This window comes from Bombus flavifrons, chromosome 8 (genome assembly GCF_040668555.2).
Source record: "Bombus flavifrons isolate JBK064 chromosome 8, iyBomFlav1_principal, whole genome shotgun sequence".
Taxonomy (NCBI): Eukaryota; Metazoa; Arthropoda; class Insecta; order Hymenoptera; family Apidae; genus Bombus; species Bombus flavifrons.
The window spans coordinates 1,276,358-1,299,037 of NC_138449.1; the positions used below are offsets into that span (position 1 = coordinate 1,276,358).

Sequence of the window (22,680 nt, forward strand, 5' to 3'; positions counted from 1 at the left end):
ACAGTTGTTTAAGAATTTAATTGGTGAGTGCATGTGGTTGTTGAACTTTGATATTTTCCTTCCTGAGAGGTGTTTTGAAGAATTTTTTTAGGTTTCTCTGTATATTTCAAAGTTTCTTTAACGACTGTTTAATGTTATTCAAGATATTTTCTATGGCTTTTTAACGTGTTTGTACAACAGCCGCAGGTTCGTAAAAGGGTTGAAGGAGGAAAGGAGGTATAACCCAGAAAACTTATCACAATATGGACTTTTGGTATTGGTTTTTTGGATGCGTGGCTATTAACACTTTGACACCAAGGTGGTCATTGGTGACCGAAGTGCTTGAACTTCATACAATTGTAAAAATTGAATGAAAATTGACAGTTAGGGCATTTTGAATATAACCGATAAATAGAAAATACTTTGAAATAAGAAATGCCCCATTGAACAATTAAACATTTTTACTAGAACATTAATAAAAAAAAAAATGAGAACAAATCTTGCATTCAACGGTGCACTGTGTTTGCATCCATATCTTTGAGGGGTAATCTACGAATATTATTATAAACACACCTTAGAAAGTAATCGTAAATGCTGCTTTATAATCATATAATTGAAGTTAGAAGTGTGAACATACCTTACTATTATATATTGAATGAGCAAATACTGTTTACTAATATCTTGTACACGTTTCAACAATATATTCGGCACGTTTTGCTTATAACGAAATAACAAATGCGAATGGCTTGTTGAAACAAACGAAGCCTTGTTATAATATGTCGCTATCAATTGTTACCAAGGTGCCACGGTGGTCACCCGTGACCACCAATAAGATAAACGACCCATTGGGAAAGAATGTTGTCTTACATCATCAATTTATTATTATTTTGCGATTATATGCTTGGAATAATAAAAATACTCCCGTGGCGTTCTGAGCGAAACATGCGATTTTGGCATGGCAGACAAAGTGTTAAGGGATTGTCCCTTCTGGATATAATCCAAAATATCAACTGCTATGTCGTGTCCGGTGGTCAGATCACGACCTTCGGTTTTCGTAAACTGGTAGACAACTGTTATTAACGACTGATTTTTCGTATCTGATTGTAGTCTCTCCTTTGCCTCACTATTGACCGCTCAAAATAGGGGTGAAGGGTAAAAATTTGCTTCTTTTCCGGGCCTAGACAGCTTTTCGGGCCCGATCGACAGTATCATAAACTCTTACGAATTCAATGTTTCTGAACAGCGTTTTTATTAGTCGTTAATCTTTCACGAAATTATTTATTATTTTATTGCGGAAAATATTAAAACACTTGAGGAATGTACTACCGTATAGTTGACTATTTAAATATTTTAGGTTTCTTTGTATACTTTCGATAAGTATCTTTGAACTATATACGTTTTCAAAATGGTTTCAAATGTGATCAATATGCAGAATCATAATAGTCGTGTCTCACTACAGCGCTAATGAAGTTTCATTATATTTTGTATAACGTACGTAATATATTCATAACAAGTTTTACAAGTATTCAAGTTCTTTCGTGAATCTCTGAATATTACATTCTTCGATTTTGGACTTTATCAATATAATCACTACAATCATGTCTCATTGAAGTGCTAATGGAATTTCGAAAGTTTTCGTGTCACACATACAATTTTCCATTCATTGCCAGGCAAATTTAGAGCGTTTTGCCCTGGGCGCCAAGATTTTATTTTAAAGAAAACATGGAATTTCACACAATATATTATTATATAAATATTATTATTCATAAAATATTATTATATAAAATTTTCGTTCATCCTTTCTAATAATTTCTAACTAAAATTTATTCCGTAACCAATTGCAATCGATCTAAACTTGTTCTTTTCCTTTTTTCTTATTATTTAATTTGTACTTTACAATTTGTCCAGCTGGACATTTGGTAAATTTTTCTTACTTAATTGCTAAATAACATATGAATGGCTACCTCCAATGGAATACCATCGTCAAGTACTATAAACTTGTAGCGCAAATTACGAGATACGTCATAATCGGAAGTTTTGTCGTATATCAATACATATGCTTACTACGAGATATCTCGTGGTTGGTAGTGAATGGGCTACATATTTTTGAAAAGTACTGTACAAAGATCTTTCCCATGTATTTGGAATTTATGTGGCACACTCATCATGTTAATAACGTTACAAGTGTACGCACAGCGCATTAGCTGGCGGTTCAAACATTATTGCGTAGATAGCGCCGTTCATAAAATCCCGTGGGATTCCGTACAGTTGAAATTTTCGAGATATATACGATTTTCTTGTCAATGTCACCTATTCTGGTCGCAACTATCGCGTCCTCCCGCAAATTTTCCATCGAAACACACGCGTTCAAATTCGCTAACAAGTCGACACCGAATGGTAGACCGTAATTTTGATACATCGATGAAAATGATAGGTGAAATTTATCTGGCTAGGACATGTACCACTACTCATCCGAATTTGTAGAGTAGCTGGATTTAATCGTTGAGATATTAGTGTGATATAGGAGATATCGAATGGTTTTTGAATTTTCGGTTCTGTTAGTGCATGTTGAAGTGACGTGATGGGTTATAAACGTGGCTTTTACGGTGGACGTTCATCTCAAATAGAGTAAATGTTTCGTAATATATACATCAGGAAATTTTGTGAAATAATAAGAATTATTACTATCAATGCGATACCTCGGTCATTTGCAATGAATACTAATGTATGAATATTATAATTTTATGTAAAGTTTGATTTAATTTGATATAGATATATAAAATGAGTTTCATGGTACATACAGAATTTCGTGATATGCGAAGTGTAGCGAAATTTTAATACTAATTCGTATTATTGTAGTTTCAGATTCATTCGTTTTAAATATGATGCACATTATAGCTGAAAATGAAATTTGATGTAGAACAGAATAAAGTAAACGTTTCAGAGCATTGAATGTAACAATTATATAACAATCTACGTTTCAAAAACCATTTTTAATTTATATATGCGTATATCATGGTTGAAAATATAACTTGATGCAGAATAAAAAAAAGGTTTCATGATATATCACAAAATCCTAAAAAATGATAAGAATTATAGAGTACGATAAAATATTAAAAATCGTTTAATTTATTATCCATACATTATGAAATTTATTTAACGTATAATAAATCTAACGTATAATAAATCTAGTTAACATTTTAGAAGTACTTTCTGAGTACTATGAAGGATCGGAATTCAACAACAAATGTCAATTGTTTGAAAATACACTACATTGCCTCGGTTCCCATTCGATAGAAAGTTTAAAAATCTCCATTTGAGAAAGTTTCTCTTAATTAAACGTTGGCTGAGACATGCCTTGACAGTGGAATTTTATTAACATTCTGGTCCATGTAAGGAGAGACTAACTCTTCGTAATTAAGATGAGGGTACGATTTCAAACGAGGAATAAAAATATCAATAGAAAGTACTTTATATTTTCAAAGCATATTTTTTATGAAATTTAATGAATAATCGATGAATTTACTGGTCGAACCTCTGGACGTTCTGTACAATAATTTATTAACTAATGATATGAATCCGTCACAATAATAATATTAGGTTGTCCAAAAAGTGTCTTTCTTTTACAGACGCGTCTTTTACAACGATGCATCTTTATACAAACATGAAACCTAATCTGTCGAACGTTGTGATCTTTATTTTGGTAGAACAAAATAATTCGATAAAATAATATAAAACGGAAAATATTATGCATCCATTATTTCCTTATAAAACGTAAAAAACTTTTCGGACGACCTAATAATATTCTTTAATATTTTAACGTCAAATAATTGTAATCTATAAAAATTTATTTTTACGCAGAACGAAGATGAACGAAATGGAGCAGATCCCTGAAGGCTGAGAGCGAGCGGATCCTCGATATGACCGGCTGGAGAATGCGGCCGACCGCATCGGCGCTCGGCGTCGTCGCCATTGTCTCCATCATGATCACTGCCATGCCGTCTGGTAAACATTCTACTGTGTTTTATAATATCTTCTTATTTATACACAACAAAAGATGTAGATATTTTTTCTTGAAATATGTGAAATCTTCATTATACAGGGTGATTGGTAACTGGTGGTACAAGCGGAAAGGGGGTGATTCTACGCGAAAAAAGAAGTCGAAAATATAGAATACAAATTTTTCGTTTGAAGCTTTGTTTTCGAGAAAATCGACTTTGAATTTTCGCTCGGTACGCGTGCACTTTATCACGTCTCGTTATAACGGATCTCACTGTAGATCGTTGTCTCGATTGACGTGATGTTGATGAACACTTCCAATGTGACCGAAGTGTTTTCTTACCTATTAACTTACTATCCAACTTTTATCGCTATCCACTATCGATCTTTTGTATTTTTCTAAATAATTGTTTCAATTCGATGACTATCAATTTAGAACTAGGAGTCAGTAGACTTCCAAACGTTCGTAGTTGAACACCACATTCGAAACAAGGATTCTACAACATGTTTCTTTTATATTTTTAATATCACACTGATGAATCGAAATACTTGTTAGAGTTAGAAGTTTGCTCCGTTCTATAATTTAAGCAATTTCTCTTGACCTTGCTTATTGCACAATATATACCGTTTAGCGCCTGAAGGACCACCTAATTTCGACCTATTCAGAGACGCGATTCTAAGTGTGTCCCTTGAATGAGATGGACTAAATTGGAGCATAATGAAACTCAGCTATTTGGTGAATTTTACTGACTAATGAATTTTCTGAACTACGTGAGCTCGGTAGTACATTCTCGGCTTTTGACATTGATTCTGAACTACAATTTTCTTCCTAGTTTACCTCTTCCAAGAGTCATCCTCCTGATCGAGAATCTTCAACATTGCTGTTTAGCGTGCGTCCATAAAAACAAAGACTAATTAGCATCTCCGTGAAACTTCGTGATCCTTTCCCATATGGATGCTCAGGAATCATGAAAGGTGGCCTCTTAGATGACTATGACAAAAGTAGACAAAAAGAAAAATAGTGAAAAATAACCGTTTGGAATCCTTAATTTATGACACGGTTGTGTGTAGTAGGAATTCAAATGATCTCCTAGGCGTGAAGTTTTTTTTATTATTTAATTCGTACTTTACAATTTGTCCAGCTGGACATCCCGTAAATTTTTCTAGCTTAACATTTTACCGACCAATAGCTTATTAATCGGCTTTTTGTCGCCGACAATCTTTCTCATTATTTGAGCAGTAATTTGTTATTTAGTGCTAAGGTACTTTGCTCAGTTGCGTCAGTTGCGTTGCTTTGTAAGTTCCCACAGCTTTATACCAATTTGAAAAACTCTCCGTTCGCGATGAACGAAAAGAATGGTATTGGTGAGTCTAAATCAAAACAGAGCCGGTGCCAGGGAGAATCTGCGCCCGAGCTGCTAAGCTGTTGAACCGCTAACGGTTAGTAAAGTGTTAATTGCTGAATAACATGTGGATGGCTACCCCCAGCGGGATACCATCTTCGAGTTTGACTATTTTATTTCTTTAGTGAACTCGGTGGGATATTTTTTTTTTAATCTTCTTTCTATAAGAGTTTTGTTCGCTTCAGCAGCCAGCTGGTTTGGATGTTTGCCGCTCTTTCCTTCTATTTTTCTGCGTACCTACCGATTTCTTCTTTGACCGTTGGTATTTTTAAGTCTTTGCGTAGATTCTCGTTTCTAACGTTGGAAATAGGACGTTGACTATTGTTCTCGATATCTTCGATTGTAGCGACTCTAGTTTATTTATCTGGCTCATTGCTGCTGTCCCCCATAGTGGTATTCCGTACGTCCAAATTGGTTTTATTATCGTTTTGTGGATTTTTAGTTTATTTTCTATGCTGAGTTTAGAGTTTCGACTAGTTGGCCAGTGCATCTAGACGTGAAGTGTCCCCTTCATGCAATCGCCCAGATACTCTATAAACGAAATACCACAGCCGTGATACAAACCGTAGTAGCGATGATTGCTAACAATACTTTTGCTTCAAATATTAATAATCTTAAAGAATCGGTGTCTTCCTTTGACACCCCAATTATCATTTTACAAATAGAATATCATCCTCTAATCTATAATTTTTCTTAAATATTCCATCAATATACATATATAACAACACTAAGTACAATAAGTACAACGATAGGTACTCAATTCATTTGCATCTTTCAACAGAATGGAATTGACGTGATAATGTAATTTTACCATCGTATCACTGAATAGACTCTTCTATCGGTTTTTGTCGGTGACGCGCAAAGTCCGACGAATTTTCGCGACGAACGCGATTATTTACTCCGGTCACATGTATCGCTGCGTAAGCGATTCTGTTCGGCCGGCCGATAAATGCTTTGACCGTTCACCGTGCTCCATCGATCGAGTGAAAAAAACACATAACACGAGAAGAGATCACAGTTCGTCGCTTTTTATGACACTGCCCACCGCGTCGGCCGGAAATAATCTGTGAAATTCGTTTACGCGCAAACAACTGACCTACCAAAGATTAATCACGTCCATCATCGAAGATAAAACATCGTACCGGTATTTTGTGACCGAGTTACAAATATTAGTCTTGTGATTTATGGCGAAAAGCAATTAAGTTTCTGTTACCCCTTAGCATTAAATAGCAATCGTCTTATTTCTAAATAAGAAGATTCTGATATTATTATTATATTAATTATCTACCAAAAATGTTTGAAATTATATTCAATTTAAGTTAAATATAGTACATTCAAAATAGAATATATTAAATTTATGATTCTATTAATTAAACCATTCTTTAAAGATGTATAAAACAGGGACAAGTACAAATTGTAAATACTAGTTATCAACACTGAAACTATTTCACTTTGGACACTTTGGAGAAACACGGCGGATAATCGGTGTTTTCATCCGTAGATAAAAGCAAGAATAAAAGCAGCGAATTCAATGAATTTTTCACAGTGTTGGACATTCTATGTAACCTTAGCTACTTAATTTAACAATGCCACCTTGTATACTTAATATACAGTAGGGAACAAAAGACAGTTTAAATGGTAAATTTAAGCGAAGAACATCATAATTTTACAGAACAAAAATATTCTGCAAGAACAATGAACAGATACAATATGTAGTCCAGATATCACTAAATAGTAAAAAATATCTAGATTTAATGTTACTAATATTATATTTATCAATAACAATATCAGCTTCGAACATTTTCTGTCCACCACCCTATAGCTAATTTTTGGATTTCTCTTTGATGAGAAGTTTTCTGAGTCCTTTCATCTTACTTCCAACTTTACTCCGAACCTCAATTCTGAAAAACACTTCTCAACACGCTAGTGTTTTTCGACTCTTAGGGAGCTAACTTTTCAGTGCTTGAACGAGTCTACGATTCTGCAAAATGTTCTCCGCTCATTTCCGTAGCTACGATCGCTCTTCAACGATTTCCTCTCTGCAACTTCCGATTAGCCTGACGTGTAATCGCGCTGTCTCTGCTTCTCGCGCGAGCTAAGCTCGCCTTGCGGATCCATAACGTCGCGGTAAACATTTTCCTTCAACATCCGCAATATCCGCAGTGTAATGAAAGAGACTTGCGCGAAAAGAAAGAAGAGGAATCGGTCTGATAACGAGGGAAAAAATTTTGGTTGCGAACAAACGAGAGTGGCAAAAATAATCCGCGAAATTCGCTGGCGAGCACGAGCTGCAAATCGCGAAAAATTATGATCGATGTGCACTGTTACGCAATTAAGCGAAGTTACGTGACTGATCGCCCTTTCTTCGGCCAGCAATTACGGCAAATTAGTACAACTTTTTCGCACGTCCTTCGCTTCTTTCATCCGTCTTTTTTTCCACTTCATAACATGCCATTTTGTATAGGTCAATCCACGATATTGTTGCAGGAATTATAAGCCTAGCACGCAGTCCAAATGATTTTTGCAATTGGTTCTTCGATAGAGACATGCTCCAAATGATGTGCTCTAGCTATGACTAGACTGCGAATAAAGACAGCCAAAGAAATGGAACCTAAATAAATATTTGTTTCACACTCCGAATATTATAGCGACCAGTTTACTTTGGATATTTTGTGCAATTTTATATATTATATTTATTCTTGGTGTATTTGCATATTTAAATTTCCAAATAAATGCATCAACATCCTCAGTCAAATGATGACAAAAATTTCAAGTTACCTTACAAACAGTATTTATTTATTAATAGACTACAGATTATAATACATTTATGGAAAATTTATAAGTGAGGCAATACATATAATATGTAAAAATAGAAAAAATATTCAAAGTATAGTACCGGTGATAATATTTACTAGATGAAGTAAATCTTTATTTAATTCCATTTTTCTAGTTATATTCATAAAAATACGATTTTTCACAGTATCTAACCATTTGTTTGTTGGACGTTGTATTATGAAATTTGGTATTACAATTGTGATTAGTTGGAAACAGCACATATCGGCCTATCAGATGAAGATCCATTTTAGACAGTAACTCTGAAAAACAAAAAACCGGTACTCTCTTTGATCTTCCATGAAACATCGCCAAAAAGAGGGTGTAGCGTCGTAAATGTCCTCGTTTCTTTAAAAATCGTGCCAGCATTCCTCCAATCTTTATTCTCTCCCTTGCAATAGTAACAAAAATCTCCATGATACTACTTTGTATGATTTTAGACAGTGGTATCCAAGTTTCTTTTTCTTCTTTCGCTTTCTTTGAATTTCTACTACTTTCAAACATATTCGAAAAATATTGGAACTAAATTCTTTTACAGATAAATTTTAAGACACGAAGAAGTATTATTTTCTTATGCAAGCGTACACTTCAAAATATCTTGCAAGTTAATATGCAACCATCTGACCTAACAATAAGATTTAAGATATTTCTTCCTTCTTCTACCTTTCTTCAACATAGTTGGTTGTGAGCCGAAAGTAGTGGATTATCATAAACGCATACCTAAAAACTTAAAACTTTTGGTAACTTTTCTAAGAACCTAAATTAGTTATCCAAATAAATTAGATAATTTGTTGAAAATGACAACGTGAGTTCACGCTCGCCATCCATATGCAAATGTGCTAGTTACAATAAATAGTAACTAGAAGATAGTTCTAGATACAATCGATAGGTTTAAGATGTTCTTTTGTTTTTATCCCTAGTCCATGTCAGAAAGTGCAAAGAAGGTTTTCGGCTCAGAACGATGTGATAGATTTATCCAAAGAATAAAATAATAGCTTTTTGTGATCCTACCTCTGAATACAGAAATAACAACATAATTTATTTTCAAAATTTTTACCGCTTCACCTGGATTTTTGAAAAATTCTTCCAATTTTAGGTTATGCTACTTTCCATACCCCCTCTTTTTCTCTCGATCAAACAACGGAACTTCTTTCATAGAAAGATAAATTAACATTTTCACGTTCGGTGACACCAACGCGTTATCAAGTGCAGGCCAAATGTTAGTGTCTGCTGATACCACGTTGGTGTCACGTGCAACTCAACTCTTTACGCAAAATTTATCATCTTGAAATTTTTTATCAAAAAACACCGGCAACTTGTTAAAGTTACTAGCATATTTATGTGAATGGCAAAGTGGTAATGTACTGCATAAATAGATCAATGTACAAATTAATAGTGACGAAATCAAAACTTAATTATTGACGCGAGGTTGGAAATTTCATGAAGTTGTGTTTCTGATTTTCATTTATAATAGCAAATTTTTAGTTTTACAAAAAAATTCGTTTATTCAACATCGCCTTCCCTGATAAAAATAAATAAATAAAAGTAGGAAACACCATCCAATGGAACGCATTAAAATGAAGTTTCCAGAGTGTGATGATATTTTTTCAACGGAAGGGAGAACACGCTAGACCGCGAGGAAAAGAAATTAGATGGTAGCATTGTTACCACGGGCGACAGCCGTCTGGAATTTTTCCGGCCGCCATGGCGGCTATTTCGTTCCGGAAGGGCATTCCAGCGAGAACGTTTCGTGAATGCCGGCCACGGAAGAATGCGACGAAATTTTAATCCGCGTTATAATTCCTACGGTAAATGGCGTGAGTTTCGCGCCAACGTATGGAAAGAATGCGCAACAAGACGAACTACTTCCTCTAGAACTTCCGGTAATTCTCCTCAGGCGGCACTCAAGCAAAAGTTGAAGAACGTTGGAATTAATTATGTCAAAAGAATAAAATATAAACTATAGAATTTCAATTAAGGATAAAGTAGATGTTCGTTAGAAATCACGCGTGCTTATTCATTCTGGATTTCTGAAAAATTTAGTTTTAAATTTTTCTTAAAATAAGGTGATGCTTTAAGGAGAAGAATGTGGACGAAGAAAATGGAAGGTCGAATGTATGTTAAGTAATCAGGATTTTTGAATTTGAGATTCATATGATAGCGCAACGTTAACGACTACCTATATAATGTAGTTGTTGAGCCAGAAAATTGTCAGACGTCCCGTGCAAATTTAACTTCGCTCATAAAATTTGAGTTCTTCAATCTCGTTTAATATATTTTATCTTAATACGACTGAAACAAATTTATTCTTCTTTCGATCCGCAGGCTAAAAGGACATTACCCTCTAGATTTAAACATTAGATTCAGCTAGAATCAAACATACGATAATCACTTATTATTCACGTTATAGTACCAGAATAATTTACTTATACTTCTCAATGAGAATTGATTGCAAACTACTTCCAAATGAAAAAAAAATTCTTCTTTCGTCCCGAAATATGTACATGCTGTTCTCATTATTATCAACCTAATTGTTAACTTATTATTAATAACTAATAACTTTTCTTATAGATAGTAATTATACAGGGTGGTTGGTAACTGGTGGTACAAGCGGAAAGGGGGTGATTCTACGCGAAAAAGGAAGTCGAAAATATAGAATAAAAATTTTTTTTTTTTTAATTTTTCCATCGAGACAACGATCTACAGTGAGATCCGTTATAACGAGACGTGATAAAGTGCACGCGTACCGAGCGAAAATTCAAAGTCGATTTTCTCGAAAACAAAGCCTCAAACGAAAAATTTTTATTCTATATTTTCGACTTCTTTTTTCGCGTAGAATTACCCCCTTTCCGCTTGTACCACCAGTTACCAACCACCCTGTATATAAAAATGAAAGAAAAAGATAGGAGAGAAATATAAAATTTCAAATCTGAATATTTACTATAATCTATTATAGTATAAGTTGTTAAATAAGGCTACGTAAAATCCATTAGCAAGAACACGTTTCTCAGCGCTAATTAATCCAGTATTACTACTTTGCGCACATAATATATCGCTCTGTATCCTTATCTACATATTAAGTCCCTGACACTCAAATGTATACATCAAATCCCTCATCCACATGTATTTTACGTTAAATCCGAGTATCACAGGTGTATCATAATTTTCATTAATCTCATATCACACATAGTTGAATAAGAACAGAAGACATAACGGAGAGGCGTACAAAATGGAAGTTTGAGAAGAGTAAATCGTTGGTACGTGCTTGTGTAAAGGTTGGAAGAAAGGAGTCGATACGCCAACTACCTGGCGCAACCATGGAAAAAGAGGCTTGGGTCGAGTTCTCGCTCGCGAGATATTCGTTTCGACGTGAAATTACAAATGACGCGTATCTCACTTGAAAGTCTCGTGGAAAGTATAGAGTGTGTGCAGCGAAGCCGCCCGAGGGCTACGATATTCTCTCTTCTCCTTGTTATCCGCGCTCGAGTCACGCGCCGTAGGGAGACAGAGTTACATATTCATAGAACGCAAGAACCGGGTCGCTTTAGTGAGATGATGAAACGTCATTTTTCGATAAGTACTAAAAGACGCGTGAATGCGATTATTTAACCTATTTAGGTTGTCCGAAAAGTACCTTTCTTTCGCAAACGTAATTTTTTCACAACAGTATACCTTCATACAAACGTGAAACCAAATCTGTGAAATGTCGCGGTGTTTATCTCAACAGAACAAAATGGATCGTACGTAGTTCGACAAAATAATATAAAACCAAAAACGTTGTGTGTTTATTACTTCCTCATAAAACGAAAGAAACTTTTCGGACAACCTAATATAACAACGAGCATTTACGACAAGCCTGTTCATTCTGCAAGTAATTACAGAAATAAAAGAACATCCAGAAATCTTGGTTTCAAGAAAACTCTAAACTCTGATTGCAAGAGACATTTTGTTCTGGAAGATCGTGGTTGTCGGGAATTTTCCACTGACGAATATGAAATTTTGATGGCGACGATACGTTTCTTCTTAAGAATCCATAGTTTTGAGAATTTTTTAATTGATAAATACAGAAAAAACATGTTTTTCAACATCTGATTCAGAGAACTCATGAATTCTGGGAATTTTCGATCGATGGATATCGAAAGGAAAATTTGGGGCTTTACAGTTTTTGGAAAGTCTTTTATTGATGAATATGGAAACTTTGATACTGGTAGAGTTTTGTAGAGAATATACTATATTTCAACCATATTTCCGAAGTGAAGAGAACATACACAATGAAACATTTTGTTCTGGGAATTGGTAGTTTACTGGGAATTTTTCAACCTATGGAAGGTTTGATATTTCTATATTTTTGTTGCATACAGAATAGTCGATATTTGTAGAGTTCTTCGGAGAATATACTACATTACATACCCGTTTTCAAACAGAGAGCAAATTTTTATCGCAATGAAACTTTTCGATCTGAGAATTCGTGGTTTTTGGTAATTTTTCGATCGATGAGTAAAAAAGGTTTAATATTTACATAGTTTCGTTGAAACAAAATGATACAAAGGTATTGGTTTTTTAAAAATATAAACAACTGTCTTTGAACATACCTTTTTTTATTGACAAAAATTATCAGTAAAGAAAATAATTATCATAAAGCAATATGAAAAATATCGTCTTGTAATTTTCCAACTAACTTTGTAAGATTCTAACTCTGGAAAATATCTTAGTGATAATTTGAGAAACACACTTTATTTATGTTACTTTGCTAACAAGGATAGGTGAATCTTTTAATAATTCGATTCTTCTAGATACTTGAGGTGATTTAGTAGGACGTGTAGGGTGCCAAAGAAATACTCTCCATTTTTTTAAACAATATATTTATTAGCAATTCTCGATTTCGACTGCTCAATCACGCTTCTCGGTCACAACTCAACTCTTCTCTTGATCCATTTCGTTTCTTTTTGTCGCCTCTCAATATCCCCATTAGGCACGTGTTCGTAACCGTCCGCGACCGTCACCACGTACGCCTTCTTCCAAGTATCCTTTTTTTTTTTACTTGGAAGAATTTTACAATCAATTCTCATTGAGAATTATAAGTAAATTATTCTGGCGTGATACTATATCGTGTATAGTAGGTGATCATCGAATGTTTGATTCTAGCTGAATCTAATGTTTAAATCAAAAGGGTAATGTCTTTTAAAAGACGTTACCCTTTAATCAAAAGGATAATGCCTGCGGATCTGATCCGTCGTGTCAAGTAATTGAGTAATTAGTGGGTTTTGGTGGTTGTTAACTCTTATGTTATATTTGTTACTGAATTTGGATATTTCTTCTTTAACTGTGGGCATCTTAAGGTCGCGATGTATTGTTTCGTCGGTAACATACCAAGCTGCGTCTATTAAGGATCTTAGAGTTTTCGATTAGAATCGTTGAAGAATTTCTATGTTGGAATTACTCGCTGTTCCCCATAGTTGGATCCCATATGTCCAAACAGGTTTTAATATAGTCTTATATAGCATTATTTTACTCTGCACGCTTAAGTTGGAACATCTGCCAATGAGCCAGTAGAAGTTTTTTAATTTTAATTTAAGTTGATTGTGTTTAAGTCATTCTTCTGTCCAGGATCATGCCCAGATATCTGACTGAATCTTTGTTTGGAATTGGAATATTATTTATGGTCATCTGTGGGCAGGATTGTTTTCGCAGCGTGAAGGTTATATGACTGGATTTATTTTCGTTTATTTTGAAGCGCTTCCGAGTATTTGACGAAATAACCGTAGGGATTTGATGACTCATTAGGCCTGTCGGCACTTACGCTTCGTCGCGGCCTTCCTTATGTTTCGCCGGTTTCTCGTAAACAGTCTGTCTACGAAGGTATACTTTGTACCGACGAAACCATTAGAAAGTTCTTTGTTGTCGAGTGCCGCTACATACTTGTTCAAAACTAGATCTAAAAAACATAGCTCAATAACATGAACACTCTCGTACCATGCGTCTAACATTCATATTAGGTCGTCCGAAAAGTTTCTTTCGTTTTATAAGGAAATAATGGATGCGCAACATTTTCCATTTTATATTATTTTATCGAATTACGTATGATCCATTTTGTTCTATCAAGATAAAGTTTACAACGTTCGATTACAACGATGAACCAGTCTACGGATAATCGTATGCTTTCGATTTTAACGATTAATTTGTTTATACGACGAAACATCAGCACCGTGGACGCCATCGATGTTAGAGCCATGGATGGAAGTTTTGCACCTTTGTTTATTGATGAATTAGATTAATCTCTTTACTACAGTAAAATTCTTGTATTCTATTCCAAAGTATATTTACAAATATATAGTCTCCTTTTCATAACAACACATTTGCTCACAGCGGTCTCTGTTTCCTTTTCTTATTTCTTTCTACTCGCCTAGAAAAATATACATATACGAATAATACGATATACATATAATATACGTAATACGAAAAATATATGTAGCTAACATATGGCAGAAATATAATAACTTCGTTGACAAATCTTATCATGCGTTCGTTTAAAAATATCTATATGTTATTAGGTCGTCCGAAAAGTTTCTTTCGTTTTATAAGGAAATAACGGATGCACAACATTTTCCGTTTTGTATTATTTTATCGAATTACGTATGATCCATTTTGTTCTATCAAGATAAAGATCACAACGTTCGACAGATTAGATTTTATGTTTATATAGAAATGCGCTGTTGTAAAACACTGGTCTATAAAAGAAAGACACTTTTCGGACAACCTAATATTTCTTCTTCCATCCTCCGACCTTTTACTCTCTTCGTCAATCGTTCAGTAATAACCGACATAGGAAATGTTTCAAAAAATGTATCAAATATCAAGAAATGTATCAAATGTTACAAGAATTACCCTCTCCCTCGCCCTTTTCCCATTTCCGGAAACGAAACGACTCTCTAGTGTAACTTGTCTGGTTGACTTCTTTGTCGCAGAAGCGGACAGCGGCGCCATCGAGCCCAGCATCAATCATTTCGGAGTGGACGAGGAGGACCATCGTATCCAGGAGGACGAAATGATCGCGAACCAGACCGTCGCCAGCGATCTAACCGCGGTCGTGTTTCGAGTGCACGTCAACGATACTAACAACGAAACTCCAGTAACCAAAACTATCCACAGCTTTCTCACCGATCACGAGAACCTCGTGAACATATCGCGAATGGACGAAGGTAGCGTCGCGGAATTGCAAAGGGATCAAAGTAACCTGTTATCCGTCACGGTGTCACAGAACGATGTTCACGAGCCACAACACAATCCATTGGGATCAGACGCAAAGTCGGCAGAGCGTAACAGTTCTGAAAACAAAGTGGAACACGCGAACATTGATTTCGTCTCGTCGACTCGGCCGAATCGAGGAGAAATCGCGTCAAGTATCGTTCCTTTGGAGATTCGGTCGCCTGGTTCCAAGAATGACGACTACTTGCACGGCGTCCAGGTAGACGACGAGGATCTGTTGAACGTGGTAGAGCACGAGGACGAGTTAATAGATGGTTCTAACGTGGACAAATCTCGCAGAGAAAACTCGATTAAGTTTACAACCGTGTCAATCCGTGAGACCATCGTCACGGAGGTGAAATCGATCGAGCAGAAGAACGTCGAGGACATCAGAGCGATCTCGTTCCAAGTACCTGCAATTGACAAAGAAGCAGAAGACGCGGACAAGCGACAACAGGATAACGAACACCCAAGAAACGTCATGGAATCAAGGAAGGATCAATCCAGGCCGATGAACAACCTGCTGTTGGCGGGTGGTAAGTCGACGAAGGCGTTTTACGAGATCAAACCGTCGATCAAAACCGAGATGGAGCCCGATCAGCTTAACCCTAGCGGTACTCAGCGACCCTTGCCCGGTAGGAAGTTCGTGCTACCCAGCGTCGACAGCGCCTTTGGCAAGTTCGGGCCTTACTTCGAAGACGGCGATCAGGAGATAAACATCACTGCCAGAATAGGCAGCACTATGCTGCTCGACTGCAAAATCGGCATGCTTGGTAACAAGGAGGTAATTTCCCTTTTTCCGTCTTTTGTTTTCCATCTTCTTTTTTGTGGTTATACAAATACAGTTTATCTGAAAAATAATGGCTTCATATTTCTTAATTCATATTTCTTATAAATTGTGTAATTGCTATCTAGCAATATTTTTATTAATATCTTGAGGCTGTTTTTGCATATCAAAGTACGTTTTATGAGCATCAAACATTATTTGCTATCTAGGTATTATCGATTAAACAGATAATACCTGTTAGTCTGTCTAAATTCTTTTATGTGATAATGTACTTGCTTATTCTAGCAATTGTATATGAATTTTTGGATAAAAAACAAGTATCATTGTTTCGTCTGATTCGAGTCTCCGTAATCACTTCGTATATTCAAAATTCCAATGAATATCTCGCAGAGAAAACATTGCAACCGTACAAACAAACATGATATGGCAAGGATATTCTCAAGCTCACTTCAAAAATATATACGCTCGACCGTTTATAATGTTATATCGATGTTGCAAAATCAGTGCTTGAATAAAATGAATGTTTAAATCATGCATATTAAAAGTTTGAATTAATGAATTAAAACAATATGTCCCGTTACTTTTTAGACAGACTGTATATATTTTGTTACATACAGGAGAAACACGATAAACAAGGGAATCATTGATTTCTTTTTATTATCCCGTGATGAGATGCTTTTTCCGTAAAGACGTACATACATAAAATTTGTTTCTCCCTTTTCATTTCGCGTTTCATTCTCCCCTTTCTTCTTTATAAGTATCACATATACATGCATATATCTGACGTTTCATAAAGAAAGAAACTTGAGGAGGAAATACGATAAACAAGGGAAAACGTTGATTTATCTTTATCGCCGCACGGTATGAAGTGATATTTCAGCGAAGATATAGAAAATATTCAAACTGACAAATAGAAAAAAATAGAACGTTGTATGAATTTTTTTATTTCATATAAAAACATTTGATCATATTCGCTTTCACGTAAAATTTTAGAACGTTAGAAAATTCGATCATCGATTCGCGGATCTTTTTGGTTGTTTCTCTTTTTCATTTTGCTAGTAAACCAGAGTACGAAATGTTCCGCTTTGTCGTAGCGAGAATTTATCTATTTCACGTCTCTCTGTCACTGTCGTTGCCCTTTGGGGTACCTTTATTATTCCGTTGCTTTTACGAGACGGCGACCGTAGCGGTGGCTGCTGATGCAACTTGCGAAATAGGATGGGCGATGTCATGATGAAAAACCGGCTGCAACGGTCTTGTTATATTTTTATGATCTCCGTGTCGCACGATAAAAAGGTCCCGCGATGATGAAGCGAGATGGAGTGGCGAGAACGTGGATCGATTTCGTGCCTTTCCGCTAGCTAAATTTCCTTTTCACAGCTCTATAACATTCGTTGCACACAATTATAAAATCGAATGAAGGGGAAAATATCGTTATACCTAGAACGCGGGTAAAAATGTTCCACTCGTTAGAATTTTCCTCGCGGTTTGTCCTTTTTATTTCTCTGTTTCGTTAAGCCAATAATGATCAAGTGATAAAATAATGCATATAGATTGAGTAAACATAATACTGTTGAAGTAAAATATCGGAATTTCATGCAAATGCATGTTGCAATTGAATTAATCGAAATAATTCACATGTTGTTTTGTTAAGATAAAATAAATGTATAATAATAAATACTTTACAGAAGATCGCCACATAAAACCAATCGTTACAATTCCTAATGATATGCAGTTAAAGATGGGAATAGATTAAATATTAGTCGTATTTCTAATTTTGCACCGTCTTCAAGAAGATTGCGATACAATTAATATGTCTGATATGAAATAGTCAAACAATAAAGAACAAATGAAATAGGAATTACTTCATATCTTTTAGAGCTTTTCGAAATCGGTAATATTTTTTTTGACAAAAAATCTTTTAATTTACTTATAATTCTTAATGAGAATTGATTGTAAAATACATCCAAATAAAAAAAAAATCTTTTATTTCACATTATTTAGTGAACCGATCGATGTTACAGGGTCAATCTAAAATGATTTTTATTGTCATTAATAATTCATTTATTCCTATCTATTTATTACTTGTTCCCATTCTTAATTATTATTAATTATTAAAAAATTATATGGGCTGTATGAGCATGCGAATAAAGAATAAACCATCTGTACTTCGCCATCGATATTATATTAGGTTGTTCGAAAAGTTTCTTTCGCTTTATCAGAAAATAATAGACGCACAACGTTTTTTGTTTTATATTATTTTGTCGAATTACGTACAATCCATTTTGTTCTGTTGAGATAAACACCGCGACATTTCACAGACTTGGTTTCACGTTTGTATGAAGGTGCACTGTTGTAAAAAACACGTTTGCGAAAGACACTTTTCGGACAACCTAATATTTTGACCAATAATAGAGAAGGACATTGTTATAACTTAATAGTATGTCATTTATCATTTTGCAAAAGAAGTAAGCTTATGGCTGAAGACGAATCCACAGAACGACGTTTCCTGCGATGTAAACACGAGTTGAAGATTATACTGAGAAACGCAATTTCAAAACACTCGCCTAGGCTGCTGCTTTGTAATCATATCGATATCAGTCCAACATTCGCAGAGGAATCACTAAATTAAATGAAACTGATGAGCAACAAATTCTGTGCAATTGCGAATAGTTAACAATGAACTGGAATTTGAGAAATTTTGCAAACGGAACCGAGCAGTAGATTAGATTACTCCTGGAAAATGCAAAAGGTCTCATTCCGATAGCTCAATCCAATTCTGAATAATCGATAAACGTACCTAAAAATTGGAATTTTGCAAGAAAATAGTTCACAAAAAGCAAACGCAATAAAATTTTGTAAATGGATCAGCGGGATAACGTGCCCTACGAGATGCAAAAGGAATCGTTTTCATTGGTCAAGCGGTTTCGAAGAAATCACCGAACGAAATCGGTGCGAGAATGTTAGTTTAAAAAAGAAATGTTTACGATGACCAAATCGAAAAATTACAACATGCATAATAAATCATCCCGATTGGTCAAACCATTTCGGAGAAATTATCGAACATACATAAAAAAAAATTAAAAATATGTATACATGCTGAAACATAAATATTTTCCTCCTTTTTCGAAGTTGGTACAGTGAAATGTTGCATTAATCCAACGCTCGTTTTTAATGGGTGACCGATTTTCAAAATTGGGGATGTATCAAAAATAGAATTTGGAAAATAGAGCAACGATAACGGATTACGATCGTATGTTACGATCACAGCTATTCGAATTTGTTCCACTATGTTAGATTAGAAAGTGTTATAGAAATTCATACAAAGACAAAAACAAAATAATAATAGAAAGCCAGACTATAATTCTTGCTACCTTTCAAGAACAACTATTTCGCTATTATTGAAATATATGTATTCTTCTTGGAAAGACATTCTTGAAACAGTATTCCGTTTATTTCGTTGTGGAATTCTTATCGAGTAGTCGGGAGCACTTCCGGTGTCCTAGAAAACGTAGAAAGTTTCTGATTTCAAAAAGTCTAAAGAGTCTTGAAAGACTCGGAATTTCATACTATAAAGACCTTTGCATCCTGAACATTTTTCGCTAATGTTTCTCAAGAAATTTCGTGAAATTGGATAGTTCTAATGCTAGGTTGGTGCATATGAAATTTCATTTTTTCAAATAAAACTTTAACCGAATTTCTTTACTGTGGTTGATATTTGACAAAGAATACAATTTGATAGTTATAAATGTTTATAAACTTGTAAATAAATGAGTTATATAGATTTGACCTTTCAAACTCGAATTTCAAAGATACGAAGCTTCTCATCTGTTAAAGTAGTAACTCAATTACATATTTCAGAACTCAAAGAAATCGCGTTCTCAATCTCTACAAGCGTCTCAAAACATGTACAAAAGTATCGTTTGGTCAGGAAACGATTGGAAAATGGAGTTGTGAGCGAGAACGATTACAATTGCAAACATGATTCGTTTGTATCTTCGCGGTGTAACTGTTCATAAAATGTAAACAACTTTTCGCATCGTAATCAGCTGAGGAAAAAGCAAGCAAGGCGAAAACGAGAAGATTAAACAGAAAGGAAAATGGGGGGATGGAAAAGGAGAGAAACGGCCGCTCAAGATCTTAGATGAATTCATATTCCACAGAATACGTATTTCAAAGCCGATTCCGGCGACAATAACAGCCAATAGCGAGAAGAAGCATTGCCTATCGATACGACAGGAAAATATCGAGTGAATTTGTGCGATATTCAACCCAGTGTGGATCTAATGACAATATGAAATGGTCAAAGACTAAAAAGAAAACACTCCACTCTCCTCACTAAAGAAATAAAATAGTCAAACTCGAAAATGAGGATAGTCATCCACATGTTATTTAACAATTAAGTTAGAAAAATTTACCAAATGTCCAGCTGGACAAATTGTAAAATACAAATTAAATAATAAAAAAAAAGAAATAACCAGGGATCTTTTACACGATAATTTGTAGAGGACTTATGTAGAGGATGGTTGATCGTGAGATTTATAAGACGAGATTGCTCGCTGTTGAAACCGTCAAGTATATTTAAAATAATAAATAAATGAATATACAGAGAATATTCGCTGAGGCGCTCGTACTAACAAATTTGCTAAAGACAGTGTAAATCGCTCGTAGGATCGCTAATAACTCGTTGATAACTGATCGATACTCGACAGATACTCGTAGATACTGATTTGCGCGACTAACTGATAATTGATAGATAACTGAACTGGTAACTCTTACGATCGCGTCCATTTACTTATACTGGTCGGGGAAGAGTCGGAAAATTCAAATTCGTCTTTGTTCGACGGTTGCACGTAGCGGCGACATTGTTTTGCCCGAAGTTTATTTATTTTTACATTACGTGTATCCTAACGATATTGATACTCCGAGGCCAAACAATAACATGATTTGAATTGTCCTCTAGCTCATGTGCCGCTACAAATTTATCGTATTAATGATGTTAGTAAATTGACAAAATATAATTTGTAGGCTATATTTTGCAGTTGTATATCAAATAAGATAATCAATGTCCTGTAATATTTTTAACTGCAGTAGAATTTATTCATACTGAAAAGTAATATTAGTTCAGCTTGTGTCTGCTCCTGAAAATATTCGTGTCTTTTTCTCACCATCCATTCCATGGATGTTCGAACAATGGTTTGATAATTGAAAAAGAGTTATTTTCTGTACCATAAATTTGCTGATAAAAATTTCATCCAAACACTTTAGGCACTTCACTTTTACTTAGTCAAAGAGTAAATCTATCTCCGTAACTTAATTCAGAATAAACGGAGATGAATGGAAAAAATATATCAATTAGCTAGTTCAATTTACAATATACCTTGTCAAAACATCATCTGCTATAATTATGTTAAATATAAATCATCCAAGAGCCACTTATGATTTGCCTTGGGCGCAATAACCATTCATAACATCAAGTTAGAATAAGTCGCGTTACGTGGAATAGTGTCGAACACTTTTCTTTAAACCTGAAGACTTGTGAAACCCTCGGAGATTCCGTATTCATTATGAATTCCGCAATCGGAAACGGTCGCATGTGATTATCGAGTAGTTTATTGTATTTCCTGAGCGCCATTTAAGCTCGTTTGCAGTTGATTAATTAACAAATCCCGTTTGAATTCCATAGGACATTTGCATAAAACGTTGTTCGTTTAATGGCGTGTAATTTTACCGCGTTTTCGCGTAAATGTAAACGGGAATGATAGCCGCGGACCGATTATCGAGTGTGATTGGCTGGACACGTTTGGTGCGACGTCAACGGGGCGTTGTTATGTGATCGATTGGCTCAGCCATACGCGGTACCATAAAATCGTATCTCTTTCAAAAGGAAAATCCCATCGTCAATGTTATTATTTTACAATGGACTATGGACAATGGTCCATAAAAGGATGAGACGTTTGGTATTTACCGAAAAGGTAACGCGAATCCATGTTCGAAAAAATAGTAAAAATGTTTTTACGCTTGAAACCTTACCGTTTGAAATTTGACATTATTTAATTTTAACATTTCAATCTGACAGATTGAATTGAAAAATTTTATATCGAAATTTATATGTAAAAGATCTTGTCGAGGTGACTTTTCTCTTTCCTGTTTCTCGGGTACGTGGTGAATCACCTTCTCCGTGGCTAGATGATTCTAAGATTTGCTTATCGTGCTACACGCGCCGCGAGGCACCATGACATCGGGTCGTCGGCCACACGTACATATTTCTTAACCCTTTCGCTTCGAGCGCCGCTTGTCACGTTTTTCGTCACGTCACCCATATCTATGTGACGGGTATACTTCCGTGGGGGCCCGTCACCCAAATATGGATGACGCTTTTCTTGATCGAGTTAATTAAATATAGGATATTATATGTAGGATATACAGCATAAA

At 35.1% G+C, this 22,680-nt stretch overlaps 1 protein-coding gene across 6 annotated transcripts in view; it reads left to right on the top strand.

Moving 5' to 3' along the window:
* Positions 1-22,680, top strand: part of LOC138182436 (uncharacterized) — a 340,068-nt gene that overhangs the window by 277,747 nt on the left and 39,641 nt on the right. For all 6 annotated transcript variants that reach the window (XM_069118274.1, XM_069118275.1, XM_069118278.1 and 3 more), the window contains 2 exons: positions 3,841-3,984; positions 15,179-16,242. In XM_069118274.1, the coding sequence (XP_068974375.1) occupies positions 3,900-3,984; positions 15,179-16,242 (1,149 nt within the window). In that variant the 5' untranslated portion in view covers positions 3,841-3,899. The remainder of the gene's footprint in view (positions 1-3,840; positions 3,985-15,178; positions 16,243-22,680) is intronic.